The sequence below is a fragment of the Aquila chrysaetos genome, chromosome 7 (assembly GCF_900496995.4).
Source record: "Aquila chrysaetos chrysaetos chromosome 7, bAquChr1.4, whole genome shotgun sequence".
In the NCBI taxonomy this organism is placed as follows: domain Eukaryota; kingdom Metazoa; phylum Chordata; class Aves; order Accipitriformes; family Accipitridae; genus Aquila; species Aquila chrysaetos.
This window is the reverse complement of record NC_044010.1, coordinates 8408644-8431182: the sequence shown is the minus strand read 5'-3', so window position 1 is coordinate 8431182 and position 22539 is coordinate 8408644. Positions and strand designations below refer to the sequence as shown.

The 22539-nt window shown below is 38.2% G+C and overlaps 2 protein-coding genes across 6 annotated transcripts in view; one reads left to right on the top strand and one right to left on the bottom strand.

The window, feature by feature from the left end:
* CMSS1 (cms1 ribosomal small subunit homolog) overlaps positions 1 to 22539 on the top strand; it is a 244933-nt gene that overhangs the window by 61494 nt on the left and 160900 nt on the right. The window contains exon 1 of one of the 4 annotated variants that reach the window (XM_030020081.1): positions 7252 to 7324. The exons of the other annotated variants lie outside the window; for them this stretch is intronic. Within the exon in view, the coding sequence (XP_029875941.1) occupies positions 7261 to 7324 (64 nt within the window). The 5' untranslated portion in view covers positions 7252 to 7260. Of the gene's footprint in view, positions 1 to 7251; positions 7325 to 22539 lie in introns of those variants that run through there. 4 annotated transcript variants of the gene reach the window in all.
* The window catches only part of LOC115343724 (filamin A-interacting protein 1-like), a 140385-nt gene continuing 128874 nt past the window's right edge, over positions 11029 to 22539 (bottom strand). For both annotated transcript variants that reach the window (XM_041124884.1, XM_041124883.1), the window contains 2 exons: positions 16879 to 17057; positions 11029 to 11731 (listed from right to left, as the gene is read on the bottom strand). In XM_041124884.1, the coding sequence (XP_040980818.1) occupies positions 11560 to 11731; positions 16879 to 17057 (351 nt within the window). In that variant the 3' untranslated portion in view covers positions 11029 to 11559. The remainder of the gene's footprint in view (positions 11732 to 16878; positions 17058 to 22539) is intronic.

Genomic DNA, 22539 nt, shown 5'->3' with positions numbered 1-22539 from the left:
CTCAATATACATATGTGCAAAAACAGGAGCATGCATATATGCATGTATATATACGGACCTATGTTCATCTAATACATTAATGTCAAATTCCCCAAAATGTGGTGACGAGAGAGAACCGTTTCAGCTCATGTCAAGACAATGTGCTTCAGTAATTTCTCCATCCCTGGAGAGCTTATTAAACACTAAACAAAATGTCTCAGAATGTAACTGATTGAGTGTTTTGAATTATTCACTTTTGTTTGGCTCTCGGCCAGCTTCTCATTGCAGAGGGCTATGGCAAACAAAACCTGTAATTTACACTGACAATGATAATACACAGTTTATTCTGCTAGCTTCTCAACTCAGAGCTTTTATAAAGTAAACACTCAAACAAAGCTTAGGTTCTTAATGTAAACTCTGGTTTTGTAACTCTGAACTTAGCCAAACAGTTAAAAATCAAATACTGACTCTAATTTTTTTCGTCTTTCCATGAAAATGTCATTATATATTTTTCCTTTCCTTTGCTGATAAATAGGGATATCCCAGCTTGAATAATGAGAAAACACAGCAGTAATCTAAGAACTTTTTTTCTTTTTTCACAGTTCTTTGTTTTTAACCATGTGGGTTTAGCACCAATTTCCTAACCATTTTATCTTTTACTACCAAGTGTATCCTTGTGAGAATTGACACACCTTCCACCATACATTACATATCTGCTCATCGTGTTCCACTTGCTCCAAACTCGGAGTATAGAATGGAAGTTAGTGGGCTTCTATAAGATCTGTAATTTCCAGATATTTCTGGGATTTTGCTGTTTGCTCTTTTTTTGGTGGTTTTGCTTTTTTTTTTTTCCATTTGCTGAGTTCATTTTCTTCCAAAGGGGTGTTTTTTCCTCCCTGAGAACTGAAATGTGAAGTCTGATTGTGTAAACAGAAGTAGAATGGTAAGAAATCTGAATGGGCAGATGCAATAGATGTGAAACAGTTAAGCTGGGTCAGAGACAGTGGTCAATACTAGCACGTGAGGGAGAGGTACAAGAGACCATGTTGCAAATGATTGTGTAATAAATGTAGGGAACAGCCCAGTAGAGATTTATCTTTCAAATTGCCTATTCAAAGAGAGGTTACAGAAAGGCATAGTGGCCCTATCTGAGTTATCTACAAGTTACCACTTTTGGAGTGGGATTTTAGTCCATGTGAAGACACTATTTTCAGTCACTTGAGTGGAGCCGTCATGAGTACATTTCCATGGACAGCGCTTGGATCTTAGGTGCCTGCCTCACAATGGAGGCATCTGAACAAAGTCACTTACTTTAGATATCTTCATCTATAAGCTGAATCACGCCTTTAATGTCAAACATGGGACAAAGTTTACGTTTTGTTTCTGAACATAGTTTACAGCTACAGTCGAAAGCCGAGAGGGGAACATGAGTGCTAGGAGGGCAAAACTTGCTCCATGTTAAGTAAGGTTACTAAAAGGTGAAGTAATATACCTATTATAAGATACTCTGGACACCTTGTATAAAAATAGAGAAACAGAAACATTACCTGAAGAGAAAGTGAAGGATTCTTTTTGGGCTGCAACCAAAAATCTGTGGTTTGCCATAATGACTGCAAAAATAAGTACTCTTTATAGAGCTGATGACAAGAACCAAAAAGGAAATGAAATTGAATTATTTTAATACTAAGGACTGAAGTTATCTGAGGACAGGTGGATCAAATAGAATAAACTTATTTTAAAAAAAAAAAAAGAAACCAATGCATTCATATGAATAACTGCTTAGTATATACTTTATGAACTGCAGCACATGGTAGTGTGTACTTTCTTGTCTTATGTATTTGTCCTGAATGCAATGACAGTGAGTAAGACTTGGCATGAGTAATAACTTACGGTGTTGTATTGTCATTCCATTTTACACTTGAGGAAAGTGAGGTGTTTGTGTTAAATAAGGAAGTGTAATAACTTCTGCAGTGTTATACAGCAGATCATCAGCTTTCCCTTTCCCACAGGAATTATAACTGCTGAACAAACAAGATAACATGAGGAGAAGTTTCTTAAAGAATTAAGGTAGAGGTCTAGATGCTATAAGAAAGTAGAATGGTGTTCAAATGGTTCAGGACTTTTTTTTCTGCATTCATGGTCCCAATGTTATCTAGCATTGGGATCCAAGTACTCCTGTGTCCTAATTCTTGAAGATATTTCAGTGTCTTAAACATTCATCATATACATTTTGCCTTATCACATTTTTTTTGTGGATTCAGCTGAAGAGGACTTGTGATATGTTCTCTCCAGCTTTTTTTTATAATTGAAGATATTTTTAGTATTTTTCTTTTAAAAACAAACAGCCTCTCCCTCTCTCCTTGGAGATAGGAGAGCTCTGCTTTATTGGAAATAATTTTTAAAAGCCGAACTGTTCCAGTGAGCTCAGCATCTTCATTCTTCTCCCCATTATTGTTGTGAACTGCTGCATGCCTGAATGCATTGGGAAGTCTGGCTGCATTCTCTAAGAGGTTGAAGGCTGCATGCCTGAGCTCTTTTGAAATGATGACCCCACATGCTAGTACTTTTTTCTTGAAAATTTGACTAAATATTTCATTATAGATATTTTCATGAGGCTTATGCATGGGTTCCTATAATCTCATTCTTTGATTTTTAGAAAGAAGAGAAGGAAAAAGCGAAGATTGTGATGTTCTACAACTATCCAAATATTCAGCTTTTGCAACAGCAAATCAAGATTCTGATTTTACTTCTTCATTTGGGTGCAGTAAGGATAGGTAGCTGTTTCCATAAGGTTTGTAAAAGCAGTGTTATTTGCTGTGGAAAAAAGCTGTTTGTATAGTGAAACAAAATGAATTATGGAAGTTTGTTTCATGGCTGGATTTTTTTAGTGTCCAATAATGTGCAAGCTACTAGGCTTTCCCCGTGTTAGGATGAACACAAAGTTTTTCTGCAATGTACTTCTATCTGGGTCAAACTGGACTCTTGCTTAATATCCTGGACGCGAAAAGATATCTGTTTTCAAGAACCCTGTAGGCATTTCATAATTTAGAGGTCTTTGCTTCTTTCTTGCATTTCATTTGAAGTTAGCTGAGAGATGAGAAAATGGGATGATGATGGATAGGCACACAGCCATAAGGAACTCAGTTAAAAATTGGCTTTTATAAACATCTATTTCAAACAATTTTAAGTAACTAGTCAGACCCTTGAGTTTTGTTTTTATGCACGTCAAAGTGCACGAAAAACATACTCATGCTGGGAAAGGGGTAAATGAACCACTGTGAGCTCAGTTAGTTTTGCTTCATTGCAGATACCAGAATTAACAGGAGGATAGAAGGGCAAAGCATTACTCAGTTTAAGGACAGGTGGGGAAGGAGAGCAGACTTGGCACATGATTCTGCTTTCCTCTCAACTGGCTGGAGTATTTTGTGTTTGCCTGATACCTGCCAGTTCTCTACTACAGTTTCTTCTAATTAGTTGGTGAATCAAATGAATTGGTCTTGAGTTCTGCTTTAGTTATTCCTAGAATCTCTTGTTTAAAAACTAGTGCTGCTTCCCATTTCTCTGGCTTTTTAAAGAGAGGAATGACCCACCAGCTAATAGTTCATCAGTTTCTCATGCAAGTTCTTTTAGAACACTTAAATACCATTTAGTCCTGGTAAGGTGCTAGTAAGCTTGTTGCTTTGTGTTGTACAAATTTGATCTAAAGCTTTTCCTGTTATCAGTTTAGCTTCAGGTAGCTTCACAGACTCTTTTCTCCATAAAGAGGGTCTAGTGTGAAACCCTTCTTGACTTCCCAAACAGTGGAATCCAATGTTGTTGGTTAGGGAAAAATACAAATGAAACAGAACTAAGATTGTGGCAAATGAACCAAATTAATTTTATGCCTCAGTGTTCAGAGGGGAAGAATGTCCAGAGCAATTCCATGCTCTCTGTTTTGAGTAGAATGCAGACTTCCCACTTTGGATGGATGGATGGATTTTAACATACCAGCATTTCTATTTCTTGTATGTTATCTTTGTTTGCACATATCTTCCCCTTTAATATGTCTTTATACTGAATTTATTCTAATCTGTTGTTAAATTGCTTAGTTGGCTTTGGGGAGAGTATTTTAGTTGCTTTTGATTTGCTGATAACACATTTACGTGGGATCTGCTTTGTCAGTGTTGTTAAATTGTTTCTGTGGTGCCTCATGCATCTCTGGCTTTTCAATATTTACACTGTGGACTAGCAGGAGCAAAAGCCATAACTTGCTTCTACTATTGAAATTTATGATTAGATGCTTTACAAAAAGTTGAAGTATTTAAATAGCTATTCTCTGTTATACTCTAGTGTGTTGTTTATCCAGCATGTAAAAATAACTGCAGATTCCCCTTATTTCTGCCCTTTCTACCTCTCATCACTATGTGTAAGTGTCATTATTTTGGATTGATGGTCAGTAGTCTAGCATTAATATGACTACCTCTTTATGTATGAGCTTCAACTCACAGAAAGTCTGGATATGCTTTTACAGAGTTAAATACATTTATCTTATATTACTCTCTCCACTTTTCTGCTTTCCTTTTTTTGTTACAGCTGTACAGCTCCTATATCAGCATAATTAGTTCTCTCATTCTAATTTAAATACTTTATCAATAGTAGAATCATATTCCTCTGAATGTTTTCTTCTCACGCACTGAGAAGCACATTCTATCCACGTCCACATTTAATACTAGACAGTGTAGTTTTTATCGGATTCTTGGATTTGCATTAATATAGGAGCCCTTGCACCCTTGTTCTTTGGCTGGTTTTTTTTGTTTGTTTGTTTTTTTTTAAACTCTGCTTGGTTGAAATACTGTTTGGTTAGACAGAGCTTTGCTATTTCCTGTCAGACTTCGTTAACTACTTTAATGCTTTATTTCCAAGAATACAGAGCTTTAATGATTGCATCCCTAATTGATGTGTCATCCTGACTTGTGCATGCCTTTGCACCTTTCTGCTAAGTTTAAACAGGCTTCATCTTCATTTTAAACTTAAATACCGGGAGCCTATTTTTGGTTTATTTTAGGTAAAGTTTGTGCATCCTATTCCAAAAGTCTTTCCACAGTCTAGTAAAACTGAACCCTTTCTTCCTGCATCATTTTCTCAACTACTTAATGAAATAATGCAGCATACTTTGCTGCATGAACCTGTGCTTTGGTACTAGGATCATTTCAAAGATGTAGCCATGGAGACAGTCTTGTAGTCAGGTGGCTAAAAAGCTAATTTTGTCTCCAAGCACTTTGTAAATTCCTTTATATGTTGTTATTTTTATCGTGAACAGCTCCTTCTCAGTTTTCTCCAAGAAATGCTCTGGATGCCTCCTGGGTATCATAAAACCACTATCTTTGCATTTAGTAATCAGAATACCCAAGGACAAGATTGTGTATAATGTTTTGAGACTCAGATCTTTACATATGTAAGCGATAAACTGGACACTTCAGTGAAATGCTGGTAGTGAAATCTGAAATTATATGAAATTAGCTTAATTTTAAGACTGATTACAGACAAGAAAGTTAGACCAGACTAATCTTAAAATTTGATACTGCTTATAAGCATGTGTGGAAAACAGCCTGATGTATATAAACGTTTTATTTTATGAATCTAGTAAAAGCTCTGTTTGGAATGCCTTCTTTTCCTTCTTTGCATTGGAATGCCTTCTTTTCTTTCTTTGCATCTGAAGTTAATACAGAGCTAAAGAAGATGGGAATTCATAGAGGTCAGGAGCTTGAATCTGTAAGGTACATTCCTTTAATAAAACTATATTGAGTTACACACTGCGCTGTTGGATGTTCACTATTGCAAGAAATTATGCTTTCCAAAAAGGTATTTTAAACTTCCTTACCCTTTGGTAAACTGAGGGCTTAGGAAGCTAAGTCAGCTTGGTATTTGTGCCCTTCTATAGGTTCAGTACTGTATTTTTCAATCATCTTATGTTTCTAGGCCAAATACTACACTTAGGGAGACCTAAAGCGCATATAGATGATAACAGTAGTCTTCACTGTCTCTTCAGGGGAGTTGAAGTGTATAAACTCTGGGTTTATTTGTTGCTCCTTCAGTCAGAGCTACAATGTTGGCTGTTACATTGTGTTCAGAGACCATCAGGAAACCAAAGATGATCTCTATCGGGCTGATATTTCAATAGGAGTTGTAGATGACTAGCAATTAATAACATAGATTTATGGATGTGGTGCTGTATTACAATGGTGAAACTTTGATGAGCATGTTTACAAGGTCCTTAGAGTTTTAATATAGTGGTTTTCATTAAGTTTATTTATAATCTATAGTTTTTATTGGCTATACTTAAATCTAGTCTATAAGGATTTTGAAGGTTTATAGCAAACTTAAAAATATAAAAAGTTAAGTAACTTCATCCAGTGAGTGTGTTTATCCAAATATGTCATCAAACTTCTCATTTTCCTTTTTAGAAGGCCAGTTAGGGACAGACTGACTCATTCTCCTGTCTGACAGAACGCAAAGACATCCAGAGTTTAGCTGGCAATACTGTTGAAAAAAAAGGGAGAATTTTAGGATTTCAGGGAGTGTGTCTTGCTTCTCAGTTCTCCAGCTGGATGCAAGATAAAATTTTCAAATGAGAAGCATGTGAAATCTTGTCTAAACATTTGAATAAATGATGACCCAATTTCCTGATGACTTAAATGCAAATTGTAGGATCCGAACATTCCTAAAAGTCATCTTAGTAGTAATAAATTTATACGTCAGAATAAGGTTTACAGTACTAAGAATTTTCTGATAACCCTAAAATTCTTAGCATACAAATCAGCTTGAAGGGGGAGGAGGCTGCATGGTCTCCATTTCTGCTAGGTTTTATTTCCTTTTCCACAGATTTGTCTGGTTTTGTTCAGGTTTTTTTTCCAGGTTATGAGGAGGAAGGAGGCTAGCATAGTGTGTAAGGAAGTACAAGTGAGATGGTAACAATTACGATTGACTGAAATGGAAGGATAGTTCAAGAAAAACAGTTTTGTTAACTATACCCTGATAATGTCTGTGGGGCATGTGTTTTTCCCCAGTGACTTGAAAATACTACGAATCGAAGTGCTGAGGCTAAGAAATTTCCCAGTAATGTATGAGAGACAAGACTCACTGCTTCTAAAAGTGAAGAGCTCTGTTCAAGTTGCAGGTTTTTAATCAGCTCTTATAATTTCAAGCAAAATGTGTAACTTGAAAGGTGTTGGCAAGGAAGTAAATAAGGCATTGTTCCAAAGAGCAGTTTTAGTGATTTTTCTTTTGCAGCGTCATAATCTAATGCTGTCTCCACTGAAACTGCTAGGAGTATCTTGGGCAGAGAATGAAAGCAGACCTGTGCAAGGTATATCTCGTCAAGCTCATATGCACATTTGAAAACAGCCATGTTTCAGGATTCAGTGAGTTTCCCTTCTTCTCCAACACTCTTGGCAAAGGTAGAGTCTGGGAGAAGGTAACTGATGCTAGGCCAAATTTGGCAGACATAAATCAGTTACCTGTCTGGGTATTTTCAGTGTTATTGTCCCTTTGGCTCTTTTAATTTCCTATTTTGGAGGGGAATAAAACCTTCCTATGGCAAAATACTTCCCCTCTCCCCTTTCAGTAGCCTGATAACAATGACCCCATCACAACTGTTGGTTTTGGGGTTTTCTTCTGCTTGAAAATTAACCTTGTTGATGATCAAGTGATAGTTCAAGAGCCTTTAGTGCTTAGGCCTTCTGTTGTCAGTATGTCTGTAGAAGCTCTAGTTTTTCTGTGGGAGGGTGAAGGGACTGGTTAAGTCTCTCTGCCTGCTCAGTCTTTGGAGTTCCTTCAAATTGTGCCTTGCAGGGGGCATTGAGTTGGGTTTTTATCCCAAGGCGTACGCAGTTGAGACCTACCGCAGAAGGGGAGTGAGCAGTTCTCTATTTGGAATCATCCTTAAGCAGCAGACCTTGCTGTAGCCCACTGAAACTCTCATCTTTGGCTTTTATCTGCTGTGGATCTCAGCTGGGTCTGTCTCTGTGACCAAAATGGGTGCCTTAGAGGTCTTTTTCAGTCTTAGCCAAGTATCTAGAAATCTTTCAATAGAGTAACAATCCTATCAGGAAGGACTGTATTGAGTTGTTAAAGAGAATGAATTATTGAATGAATAAATAAGTATAATTTTATTTACAACAACGCAACTTTTATAGAACAGTTCTACAGGGATTGAGACCTTTCTGTATTTTGGACATTTGTAATGAGAAGCAAAGCTGTCGACAGTATGTTTGGAGAACAACCCTCTGTTGCCAGGGATGAGACTAGATGATCTAATGGTTTTTCTTGTATCTACTTCCTATTACTCCCATTTTCTACTCTGAGCCATGCACCCGTCCTGTCCCCCCCCATATAGGAGTCTGAAACAGAAATTTTAGAAATGATGGTTCATATGTCCCTCCTGACCTTTTAGTTTATTTCTGAATTTATACATATTCTCTGGCTTTTTTCCAGTCTTCTTAGCAGAAGGGTTCAAATATTGAACATACTTTTTCAATGTGTTCACACTTTTGGTCTTCAGACACTAAATAGGTTATGTGTTACCTTGTCCAAGTGTGTGGTGTTTTCCTGAAAGGTTATACAGTGTGCATTTCAGGCTCAAGAAACAACAACAAAAATGTACTTATGTGAAAATCAAAATTATCACATAAGAAGATTTTGGTGTTTATTTTTAACAATTTTGTCCAGTAATCTCTGTTCTTAACTGATGTAGTGCTACTGATTTTCTTTTTTACTCTCTGTTTAAAATTACTGTCTTAGCACAGAGACTGAGGCTGTGACATTTTTCTTAAACTGCTTCAGTCTCCCATGCATGCTTCTTTCATATGTGTATATAATGCTTAGAGATTTTGTAGCTGGGCATAAACGCATTGAAGCTCATAATATGCCATGGGAAACTTGGTTATGAGTTTAGACTGCAGGTCTTGGAAACTGGTGTGTGACCTGCATTCTCAGTTCTCATGGCCATTTTTCTCTTGCCTGTTCTTAAGATATGTAACTAATTATAGAACATATAAGTCAGTTAAATTTTTCTGCCACGAGAGAGATCTTAACTTCATTGAGATTTCTCCTCCTCCATACTCGAACAGGAGTATAACTTTTCCCATAGCAATGGTTTGTTCTGGAAAATTATGATAGTGTCAAACTTTCTATCTCGAAGAATGATTTATAGATTTTTCTCTCCGTCTGATGTTGTGTGTTTTCTTTTCAAACTCCAGTTACAAAATCCTGTGCCAATTTCTCCCTCTCTCACAGCCCCACCCTGCAATGAATCAGAAGTGCACCGTGTCTTTTTTTGGTCACAGGTCTTGCTGCAGTCATCCGCTTCTATTGTTGCTTATGATTAGACTAGTTATGCTGTGCCACACATGGAGCAGTGCACTCAGTCTTATTTGGAAATGTAAATTGGTGACTAGAGCAAGTGCCCCATTACTGAGGGCAGCGCCTCGCCATGAGCATATTTGGCCAGTGCTTCATCATCAGTGCTGGTCACTGGTTAGGTTCCAAACAGAGTATATGGAGTTGGTGTTGATTTACAAGAGCCATAAATATTCTGAGACTTGCCAGCTTAGAAAGATCATCTTTCCCTTTGAGCTCTGACACTAGGGTGAAAAGTGCTGACTGGAGCTATCACCAGTGTGGTTTTCCATGATCGTCCCTTTCAGGAGAATTTATGCCCTTTTGGAGGGAGGGCGTATGGCAATGGCCATCGCTTTCCCCACTCATGCGGGGAGAGAGGGTAGTGGTGTAGAAAAAGGTTGTTTGACTAAGGTTTTTCATTGTGTCCTCCCCAGCCTCAAAGTGTGCAATGATAGTATCGGTTGGTAATCGTGACAGTGTGCCTGAAGCAGTGAACAGACATCTTAATGTGCTCAGAATTCAAAAAAATTAAATATGAACCTCACTTCTCTCTGTCATTTCTCCAATGTCAGTGCATTTGCATGAGAAATGGTTATCACCTAGATCTTGCATCTGCTTGCTGATTACAATAGGTGGAGTGATTTAGAATTGCACCATGAATCTAGAGAATTTCTCAGTTGTGTTAACACCAAGTTGAAAGCCCTGTTTCTATTTGTATTTATCCTTAATCTTTGCTTTGAATAAACATAATGTGACTATTTAACAGTTTTGGGGTTTTTTAATCCCTTTGTTCACCTGGATTCTATCAATTTATTTGCTTTAAGATAAAGTATTTAAACCTTCCATCATGCACAGAAACTGTTGTAGAAATCTTTGAATCCTTGAATTTGTCAAGGGTTTGATTTCACAACATCTGTTGAAAGTTATTTAGCGCAATGGTACATAGTTTTTCACATACAAGCATGAGGTAATTAATCCGTGCACATCACTTCCTTGAGTCTGTCTTCGTGCCTCAGTGGTATTATTAGTGGGACTGTCCCGTTGGGGTGTAATGTAGAATACAAACGCTAATGTTTTGCTTGTGGTGGGTCTCTTATTCACCTACAGAACACTAGATACCCATGAAAAAAGGTCAAATGTACAGAGATCTGGCATCCATTTCACAACTTGCAAGACATAGTCTCAGGCATATGTAATATATATAACTCATTGCCAGAAAGCTTAAAGGAAATGATTGCATTTGAGTACAATGCAATCTACAACAATAGTTCAGTGTGCATGAAATTAAAAACTGCTGGTAACACATGTAGAATAAATAAGTCGATAGTGTTTATTTTTACTGTAGCTTTCTATAGAGATAAGATCCTGCTTCTTATAATATTTGATTGGCTTCATTAAGAAAAACAGCAAATATTAATTATACCCACTGTTATAGAATATGAAATTTTCCAGACCTGGGCATATGCAATATGTTGTTATTCCAATGTGTGAATGTGTCAGAATTAAAGTACAGCAATGTTATGCTGACAACATACTAACACACTTCACCTTTTAGCTGAGATAGTTCCTTCTCTCCTTGATGCCCTGTCCCAGTTTTCAAGCGTTGCTCACTTGACCTACTGTGTGTAGCAATTACTTTCATCTGACACTTTAAAAAAAACAACAAACCACTTAACGTAGAATGCTCAGGTTTATGAAATCACATTTCTTACCTACTCAATATCTGAGCAGTATTATAACATAATATTATTTAATTTGGGTACATTTTCAGTGTGATGTTTAGTCTGTGTAATAACATTGCATCAGAGGGTAAGTGTGTACTGTAAAGCTACACAAGAGGAAACACATAGCCTTAACTCAGTAACGAGAGTGCACGCAGTGAGGAGACATAGAGGGGTGGAATAGCTAATGTGGAAATGATAAAAAAATATTTTTGAAGTGGGGGCCTGGAAAAGGATTTCGTTATTTGGATGGGCAGAAAGATGTGCTTGGTTTATTTGTGTGGGTTTGGGGGGTGTGTGTGGTGTTTGTTTGGTTTGTTTTTTATTTTATTTTCTATTTTCTTGGCAGTGCTATGAAAAAGAATTTGTGAGACTTAAATGTAGAAAGGCTCAGGTAGAAAATGCGCCTAGGTATGACAGGCTGAGTGACAAGCAGTATGACTTTGTTACCCCAGTTTTAAGAACTGAGGTATTAAGAATCTTAAGGATGAAACCAAGGGCAGGGGCTTAAAAGACTGAGTTCCCTTCTGATCTCATGGAGTTGGGGATGATGGCAGGTTGCTCGTGAACAGTGACGTTTGTTGTTGTTTTGGTGGTGGTGGTTGGAGTAGACTTGAGTCATCAGCGTAGAGATGATGGCTGGCTTTGAGTTTCTGTGAGGAGAAGCACAGAGTGAATGGATAAAATGACCTAAAGAATAAGACCTGTGGGGTCCTATGGACAGAGCACAGGTGGACAATGAGAAGTTTCTAATTCAGAAAACACTGTGGAAGCACTTAGAGAGAGGAGTCCAGCTGGAGTCGCAGAAACTCTGTGGGGGTAAGGTGGCAAGGAAGTGCTGAAGGCTCATTTGTGTCTAAGGCAGCCAAAAGATCAGAGACAGTGAAGATGGATTAGGTTCAGAGGTTTGCCAGAAGGGAAGTTATTGAGCCTTTGATGAGAGCAGTTTCAGTGGAACACGGGGCAGAAGCCAGGCCAGAATGATGCCTACCATGAAACTGAGGGAAAGGGTGTCCTGGTGAGGACGGCAAAGACTGCATCAGGAGCCCAGGCAGCCAGCAGAATTGCTGTCCCTTGGGGGTTTCAATAGTCAACTGGACAAAGGTCTGAGCAACCTGATCCGACTGTGAAGTTTTTTCAGTAGGTTGTGCTGGAGACCTCTGGAGGTCCCTTCTAACCTGTATCACTCAAAAGGTTGTCATATGAACTGACTGACCTTGAGGGGGGCAGCAGTTGGAGCAACAAGCACAGTGTTTTGTGGTGGTGTGTTAGATGAGAAAGACTACAGTTGTGAGACTTTTGCAGGTTAGGTTCCATTTTTTATGGTTGGTGAATGCTGACTCCTCAGATGGGTATAATAATAACTTACCTTAATGCTGAAAAGGCTCTTGATGTTTTAAGAAGAAATGTCTGATACAGTAGAATAGAGTTTGGTGGCTGGCTTAGGTTTTTTCACTTGCTTAAAGCATAAGGAGTAAGTTTCGTTTTAGGAAATGTTAGGATTGTCTTATGTGTAAACAATTGCGTTTTCTTTTTCTTTGGACTAGGTTCTGTATATGACCTTTGTGAGTGTGAATTCAGAGCTAAAACAAAAACTTACAATGGCTTTCCTCCCTATAGAGAAAAAAAAACTCATCTTAGCAGATGATCCTTAAACTTACTAATTGCTGCTATACCAGCCTGCAAAGTTTAGTGCTGATATTTGAATTCCTGTGAGCAACATTTATCATAACTGCCTTTAAAAATCTGTTTACATTGTTTATTTGAAAACTGCTATTTTTTCCTGTCCTGTTGAACAACATTCACTTATTTAACCAGTGTATCTTCATAATAAAGCTTTACCCTTTGTACAGTTGAGAGTCTATACACTATATAGAAGGTTTGAAGGTGGGACACACCTACACATTGGGAGATTTCTTCCTTTCCTCCAGTTTAACCCTTGGGTACTTGTGACTGGTTTCCTCCACTCATACCTTCATTTCCTTTCAGTATTCAGAAAATGGGCAATAACTGTGCTTACGTAGTATTTAAAACTCCTTGAGATTTGCAGAGGAAAAGGGCTGTGTAAGTGGTAATCATTTTACTATTTTACTCTTTCGTTTCTTTGGGGGGGGGGGGGGAGTAATATGTAAATGCGTAAATACCTATATGCATATGGCATGTGTTTTCAAATTGGGAACACGCATATGTGGAAAACCTTCTAGTTTCATATTTTAGCTTTGTAAAATGTTTTCTAAAATAGTTCTTACTGTTTAATTGTACTGCAAAAATATGGAATGTGGTTAAATGTATTTGGAGAAATGGGTACATCCTCAGGGAAGATACAGTGGAATCTGCATTTGAATCTAAAGTAAGTATTCTTCCTAGTCTTTAATCCTGCCCTCAATCCCCTAGGCCCATGAAATGCAAGAGCTCCTAAACAAGCTCAATGGCTTTTATGCTATGGTTCTTCAGTAGCATAGTCTGTGTATCTAGCTTCTGGAGTTTTTTGTACTGTGAGTTTGGGTGCTGCTATTTCTTTAGGCTCCTGCAATACAACAAAATTTTCCCTTCTAGGCTCTGGTAGACTTGGTCTAGTGCACTACCATGCACATGTAGTTTGTCTTTGTGTTCCTGTCTGATCTGCACACATACAGAGTACAATTCATGTTGAAATGCGGGAAAGACCTATGCAGTCGTTGCCCATTGGCCGCCTTTTCTCCACAAAACTGTTCCTTATCTGATAGGCGTTTGTCAGTGGCTCCATGCTTTAAAAGTATGTATGACTGAAGAGGAATAAATGTAATGGTAGTAGTGTGATTTTTTTCATTCTTTTACTGGTAAATGTCTGTTGCTAAGTATTGAGACTCTTCAGTTTGGAAGAGCAATCTTTGTCTCTTAACTGCAGCAAGACTATGGAGGATTAGTTTTGGCTGGCAACAAGAAGAATGCTTTAAAATGCCTAAAGGGTTAACCTTAAATGCTAATCCAGTTCTCATATCTAGAAAGCTGTCACTAGTCCTGTCATAAGGTTAAACTCCCAAATCTGACAATGTACAATTGCTTAGGCCAAACTTAGTCATGTTGCCTTGCTATGAAGTCAAAGGGATTCTTGAATGATTAAGGTGAAGAGTTTTTACTGAGTCAGTGAAGACTGATAATATTTTGCTTGATCCGGACATGGTTTTTTAACTTTTTTCGTGAGAAATGTCATGTATGGAGGGAGTAAGGCAGCAGAGAAGCACTAGAGGGGGAGGCTTGCCTAGTTTTTGTAGAACTTGATCATCTGATAAATTAGTTCATCAGTAAAATTTTCAGTTAAGAATTCTTCAGTTCTGTTCTTCCTGCGGACATACATAAGAAAGAGGAAATGCTTTTTCTCCACATTATTTGAAAATATATTCAGAGTCATATGTAAGAGTTGGATGTGATTGATAGTTTGTGTATTCTTGCTATCAAGAGTAGTTTTCAGTGCTTCAGCATCACTGTCCCATAACATCTAAGGTTTTTTTTTCCATTTTGATCACATAATCACGTATTATTTATGTACCTTGTTTTGCTTGCATGCATTCTATACTCTTCTAGGTAACTTTAGCATATACTGTAGCCGTGTTCTTTGATAAAAGCAAGACACTTTTTTGACTAATTGAGTGGAGGATTTTGCTTTGAAACTGAAATACGGTGAGGAATGCTATATACCCTTCCACACTTAGAATACTGCTTCTGGCTGAAAAAAGAGGAAAGTTCATTAATTAATACTTACTGCTTTTCTGAATTTTTTTAAAAATTGAATTAGGGGGGAAGCAAAAATTCATTTGTTATCACTTTATGTATGAAACTTTTCGTAGAGTTCTATTTGTTTGTAATCCAAATGCAAAACTCGCATCCTGAGAAAATTTAAATTGGACTAAGGTTTTTGAAATGGAAGAAAAGGTCACTTTGCTGCCTATGGGTGTGTATTCTGAATGTCAGGTCAGGCAGACTAATGTAGAAGGAGCTGTGCCTTAACTTGCTGAGTGGTTTTTATGGTTGTGGGTTTTGGGGTTTTTTGGGGGGGGTGGTTTTTTTGTTTTTGTTTTTTTTTTTTAGTTATGGCAGGCAATTGCGTGGAGATCTTGATGGCGACATTACTTGGCAAACATTTTGGAATCGGCTCAACATGTGACATCACACCCCCTTAAGGTTTTCCACATAAAATACATCCTCCAAAGAAAATACAAAAATTGAGACTTAATCTGAAATGTATTATTACATCCTCTAAGGTCTCATTAGGCACCTCAGTATTTCCCCTGCCCCCCTTTTCCCAGGCAGATAGACTAAATGTTGCAGATAATAGTGGTAAAAGTTTTATAGTCTTCTTGGGGGGAATATGGAGGAGGGGCAGGGAAGAGAGTTTTAATCCCATGTCTACCCTGTTTTCATAAGAAAAAAAAAATACAAGGACTCTGATGGTTAGTCTTTCCTTCTATGCAGCTTTTCACACTGTGTGAGCACGTGTCTGATGTAACATTTTGCCACTTTTAGCAACTGTAGTTGTTTAGCTCTGTCTGTAAGAGATGTGTGTCTCGGTTTTTGAGAAGAAGACAGCAGAGATTAAAGCTTCAATTCAGCTCAGGTTTTAGTTCCTGATATGATAATGTTTCACAAAAACAGTTCTTCGAGAAAGAAGTCACTTCTGTGCCTTGTGGGGGGACTCTGTATGTGCTTTTCTGTGTATGCCTGTGCTTGCCTGCATCTGTATACGTTTTTCTGAGAAGCAAAAGGTTTTTTTCCCCAGCCTCTTTAATTGCAAACCATAAATATGGCTGTGTACTTGGTGGGAAGCATATGTGCTACCTTTGATAGACCTGCAGGAGAGAGGTGTAGTGTGGAGGGTGAACACTGCCAAAATATGTGGAACATGATGTTACACAGGCGAAGCAGAGGAAGAATTATCTATGCGTAATCTGAGTTTAGAATAGGCTTGACGTTCTCACACCCAAACATTTCCATCTGGAAGCTGTTCCTAAGCGAAAGGAAACAGAGACAATATTCTCCTATCTTCTGGAGTAGCTATCCAGGGAATAGGAAATGTTCTTCAATATATACATTTTTTTTTTTTTTCCTTAAGATGTATTCAGTTTTATTGCGGATTCAGAGAAGCCACAGTTTAAAGTGGCTTTTTTAAAGACAGTAAGTGACATTAAATTCTTCTTAATCCTTCTGAGAATTGGTAATGAAACCCTCGCACTGTGCTTAAACAAGCTGTGGTGCTTTTAGGTTATACTTAAAAATAAAGTTGGATTTATGGTTTTTATGCCAATCCTGATATGAGAACTTTATGGCATTCTTATTTTCAAAGCTTTCTGTAAATTATCCTCTGCCTTTGCTTCCTCTCTCTGTGGTCTGTCCAAACACCTTCTGCTTTTCCTTATGTCTTTTTCTTCTGCCATCAAAGGCTGCATGCCTGATTTCATATTCTGTTACTTACATACTATAGTGTACGCTGAACATCTAAACATGCTGAAAGGTTGCCTACTTCATGTTGGTTATAACTTTACACATTTGCGTTTCTCTTTGTATTCTCTGTAGTCTAACATACCTGTCATCCTGCAACAGTGCTGAAGAATATGCCAACCATTTGACCTACCTTACCTGCTGATGGATATGTAGACATTACTGTTATTTAGGAGTAATTAGTCATGTTTTCACAGCTGAACTCTCAAAATACAACTCTGCAAATGCACTGATTTTTAGTGGATGCAGAATAAGAAAGCGGACAGATGCTTAGACATGTGAAACTGTAGATATTTCTTAGTACTATGGCAAGAGGTAACCTTACCTTTCACATTCTTGTTCCAGTAGGTTTGTGAACTCATCACTTTTTTCCATGTATTTGCTGTGCTTCCTCTTCTCTTCCTCTAGTTCATACAGTGTCTGTCTGTGTGATTTTTCTACCATTAGAAGTTGCTCCAGCATTCGTCTGTGAGTTTCTTTCTGTTTCTCTACAACTTTATCAAGCTACAAAAAAAGCAAAAACTCCTGATGTCTTTTGAAATTCTTACTTGCTCAGGCTTTCATTAATAAAAGATTTTACGAGAGGCTTAAATAATATAAAATGCATTTAATAGCCTAATGGCCAGGTCCTTTGGTATCTGTTTGGAAGGGGTTATTTAGTTCTGTCAGTCTAATTCTGAAAAATTAGAAAAATAAGTTAAGGTACGGTTTTGCAGGACCCTCAGTCACCTGCTATTCCTTTTCCTGCCATGACTGATCCTCAACAGCTACTAATTAACAGTTACTGTTCCCAGGGCTGTGCTTTTCTCATTGATCATTGTGGTAGAGAACCAGATGTCTTGGCAGAAGAAGCCTCTGCTTCATACAGTAGACAACTGACTTTAGATTGAATAGAAATAGCTGCCTCATTTGTACCTGCATAGGAAATAAGAGCATTGAATTGCCTTTGTAAGGTAGACAGGTAGATCAAAAAGCAGTTTTCCTCTGGTTTCACAGTAAATGCGTGATAGAAGCACGAGTGGAAAACAGTCCTGTCTCCTGTGCTTACTCCGAGCATGGCTCTGGGTTTCTGGAATAAGTAAGTGCTAAATTTTGAAATAGTTGAAAGTATTTTTTATTTAATGGTGGCATTTCCTGTGTTGTTCCTCAAATTTCACATGTAACGGGGTTTACCTTGCAGATAGCACCTTTATAGCACACTTTGAGGATCAAATTCCCTCCCCTTCCCCAGGTATTTCTGCTGAGCTTCTAAATATTATTGTATAGTGATATTTTAATTTAAATAATCTATTTTAGGGTTTGGTAATAATTTTTAGTTTTTCTAAACCACAGAGGTATTGGCATAACTGTTCACTGGAGTTATGCTGTTAAACAAAATGATTTCCAGAAACCGAGTGAAAACTATCATTCTGAGGATTCTCTTAAGAGTTTTGAATTCAGTGTGTGACCGAGTTATGCAAGTGTGTGTATGAAACCAGAGGGGGTTTTCCTCCTTAGGCATTACTGATCTAGCTGAAGTTTGAGGAAAGATCACTGGAGGCCACCTAAAGACCTGGGAAGAGTCTGTATTTGTGAGAGTCTTTGTTCCCTGCTCGTTCCCCTTCCTCTGTGGAGACTGCCTCCCTCATCAGGTCAACACAGGTGTCATCGTATCCTTTTTGGAAAAGAGAAATTTTGAGCTCAAGGCCCAGTGCCTCCTTTTAACCACAGTCTATTCTAGTAGGTCAAGCTGCTTTGCAGTGCTTCATTCTATTAATAGGAAAGAATTCACAAACGGGCGATGCGGGAAGCAAGGCTGGTTCTGGTTCTCTGATGTTTCCCTCACAAGGAATTCCATGTGCCACAAGAAACACTGGGGCTTCAGATTCTAAGGGCCACTGCTTATTTTGGACAATTTAATTCCAAGGAGTATGATTAATTATCTTTTCCTCATGTTTATTCACAGTTTGGCCAATAGAAGCGATGACAGGAAGAGCTGGAATGCCTAAACATGAGTTTCTTGAATGAGTGAGAACCTCAATTTCTATACGGGCTTCCGAGTCTCCCTCTGCTTACCTCAGCTTCTTTTTAAGCTTTATATATTCTCTTATGTTTCTCCTAAATCATTGCTAACTTTTTTGGTGACACTGCTATGGATAAGGAAAAAGGAACTATTGACAAGACTTTGAAGACAGTTTGAGTCGAAAATACTCCAACAGAAATGCGGACCATTTTGAAAATTGCCTGTTCTTTCTGCTTACGACATAAGAGTGTCTTTTCTGTTGTGACATAGCTAAGCTCATTTCATGCATGATCAAAAAAGGTAAAGAAACCTGAGTGTCCTTTTTGGCTGTTTTGTCATGCTCTTACAGCAGAATGTTAAGGTTTTTTTCATCTTGTTCACTCATAATTTGCGTGGTTTTACACCAGCAAGGTCAATGCTTTCTGGAATCATGATCCTGAAGTAGGACCTCCTTTGGGAAAACATTTCTTACCTAAACCCTTGCATATGGAATTTTTCTCAGTAAGCAAGTGCCACCTTATACAGTAATCTCCTGGCTGTGTTTTCTATGTCTTGTACAGAGGTTGACAACTGAATTGCCTAAAAAGGTCAGGTTGAAGAAAACTGGCCATTTTCTAATTTCTCCACAGTCTCCCTTCTTCTAACAGAAGTGGAAATTTCAGAATTTAAAATCTTTTGTTCAGCTACTAGCTTACCAGAAAGAGAGAGAGAATTTTCAGCGTGTTTGACCAACCTTCCTCCCCCACCAAGATTTCGGAGGGTTTTTTGGAACAGCTATTGCACAGATGCATGAGGCACCATCACCTGGGTTTCTGATCCTTGCCTTTTTAAAGGTCATGCTGTCAGGTGACTATATGCTGTTCTCCGAAAGCAGCCTGCCTCTGATGCAGTGCTGCTTGCAACTATGGCCCTGTCTTGCTTAAATTGATATGAACTGGGCATAAGCCTTGCATGATAGTGCTTGCTGGTCTCAGCCCTCAGTGCAAGGTCAGGTGGGGAAGAAGGTAAAGGTGTGAACTGATTTCTTTTGGCAGGCAGTCTGCATGGATGGGATTAAGAAAGTCAAGTGATGCATTTGTATGGATTGGACCACAGCTTCAAAAGTACATGTAAGAATCTGCTGGGATGTGTAAATTGCTATCATAAGAAAATACTGAAATTTCTGGCTACAAGCTGATCGTAAATCAAATAACTCCTGTATCCAAACATATAAATGCCTGATGGAGATGAGGGTTAGTCGTCAACACAAACAACATTAGCCAGATAGAAGATAGTCCTGCTTCTGCATTGTTGGATGTGAAGAATGTGGGACCTGCCAGCAGTGTTTTATGGGTTCAGTATATTTTGTTTGCTCTAGAGTATTTGTTGAATGGCTGAAAGAAGTTAATTCAAGCAGTAGTCCAAGCAGCATGTATGCAAGAAGAAAGGTAGTCATTCCAGGTTTTTGTTTTGCAGTTCTTGATGATCAATGCCAGTGCCTTTCACTTCACGGTTGTGCTTTTGTCAGTGTTGAGATTAGCAGTTTGGAATACAAACTGGTATTTGGGACGGGTGAGGTGTATATTCAAGGCAGGTAAGTGGAACAAGGCGTTTGAAAATGGGTAAAAGAACAGTAGTGTCCTGGGGAGACCTGCTTACGTGAAAGGGTAAGAGACAAGTAAATAAGCTGCTGCATCTAAGTTGTTTTCATGTTGCAGTTTTCTCCTGTTGCTCAGATTAGAAGATGCATTTAGGTTTTCTTTTCAAGAATGCTGTCAGATCAGTTCTACCACGAGCATTTGCAGCTGGTGTGAAGCTGTTGTGGCTGGGGACAAGGTGGAGAGCAAGAGCTTGAGATTCCATGTGGGGGAGAAGGGAAGAGATGCTGGGCCTGTGTCCTGGTACAGGTGGGTGGTAGAGAAGAGAATTGGAGAGGCAGCAGATCTTACGTCACAATTAATGCAGACACTTGAGATCTGCATGTAAGCTGCATGATGGGTATGGGCATTTGGCCTTGTGACAGTTGTGTCTGTTCTTGTGCAGCACGCCTCTCCCTCCCTGCAGGACCAAGCAAAGCAGAGTCTGGTACTGGGTTGCTGCACTTTGTGGTTTGTTTGGAAGCTCTGTTGTGTCCCTCTGCAAGATAAGGGCACTTCCCCAGGGAGCAAAATTGACTCTTGCATTTTCCCTGTGAGATCTTGTGGCTGACTCCCACGTATCCAGCAAAGAAGAGAGAGAAGTTGTGTGAACCCCTGCTAGTGCGAGATCCTCACAGAGGAGTGGTCTCCAGCAGCCCCTGGTTCCTCAAATTACTCTGTCCAAATGCTAAATCTGCACATGCAGAAGTATCCATTTATATGTATGCACACACTCAGCATCTACAGTTCTTGGCTAAAAACCGCAGAGGACTAATAAGCAGCAGTATAAATGTCTTCTGTTGAAAATTGAAGTGATAAAATCTTAATTAAGTGATTTGTTGTTTTGTTCTTGCTAACCATATGTGCTTTTTGCTAGAATTAATACTTGAACATACTGTACAATACAATGGAAAATAAGAGGCATGGTCTTACGTAACTGTGAATAGTTCAGCAAGCTAAAAATTCACAGGAATTTAACCATTTAAATACATTTGACCACCAACTCATGTCTGAAGTCAAACTAGGATGGTGTGTCTCGTATCTATTGTGTTGGAACTAGACTTTTAGTCTTTCTCTTTTTAGATTGTTTTGTGTTTGGTGCTGTGCCGGAATAAAATCCAAGTTAGTTACATTTCTTTATCCAAGGTTCAGTGAAATATTATTCCTGTTAATAATATCCTTATGGTCATTGTTTATAAATGTATAATCCTGAGTTTAGGATTACTGGAGATTATGGGAGCAGTTCCTCACTTGTCTTTTTCAACCCTAGCTGAGCCAAGTTTCCATGCAGATATGTTGGTGTGCTTTTCCTGAATGCCATGTTGTCAATGTTATTGTTTCAGTCTCTTCCTATGACTGTAACTTACTGGTGCCCTACAGCTGTCATCATTGGAAAGTTGTGACCAGCACTTGTAAGACGTTGTGAGGATGCAATCAGATAGACTTTGTTAAAAGGCTGATGAGGATGCATCTTTCCACGAGTTGATTGGCACTGGGATTTCAAAAATGGATTTGATTTTGAATTATCCTTGATGGGTGTAGAATATAGGCTTTCTTCTAGTTTTGCTGCTTTTAGAGGAGTTCTTGAAGTGGTAGGAGGTATTGTTCATCACATTTCAAAACAGTGAGGCACCAGATTTTTTTATCTTTGACTGTGTTATTGGAAGCTGGGGAAAGTTAGAAACCAGAAGTGGCTTTCTAATTCCATGAAAGTTTGAAATGTGAGAAAAAGACTCCATAAATTCTGCAGTATCTTCCTCTTTATCTCTCTTTTCCTACATCACCTTCTCTGATGTTTTTCTGATTCTTTTAAAAATTTATTTGTTTATTTTTGAATCTGGGAAAATGGTTCTTATGCTGTTATTTGGTATTTGCTAGAATGTTGAATACCGTTTGTTTTCTATTCAAGAGAAATGGCAATTGAGCTGAAGCCAGATTTTTTCATGAATAACTGACTTGATCTAAATTTATAAACCGTGCAAAGATGGAAAACCATTTCAAGCCTTTGTGTCAGAAGCAAAAATAAAATAAAAGTATTTTCTTTTCTGCCCCTTTAAACATAATTCATTGTATCCTTGAGTGCGAGGAATAAGAGTAAGCTTATCTGGCATTTGTTAGGTTGCAGAAAGAAGTAGCTGTAGAGCAGCAAATTTGACTGAAAAAACCCTCTGCTTTCAAAAAAAAAAAAAAAAAAAGACGACATGGTTTTGGTCTGTCACATTTCTCATAGGTTTTGCAAAGGAATATGTGTTACTACTGTTTTCTATTTTGCTACATTTCTTCACCTATGAATCCTGTTCCTAATGAGTAAAGCTGTCCAGTTACCAAATTTTCCCACTACCTTTTTAATCAAATTTTCCAAGAAACT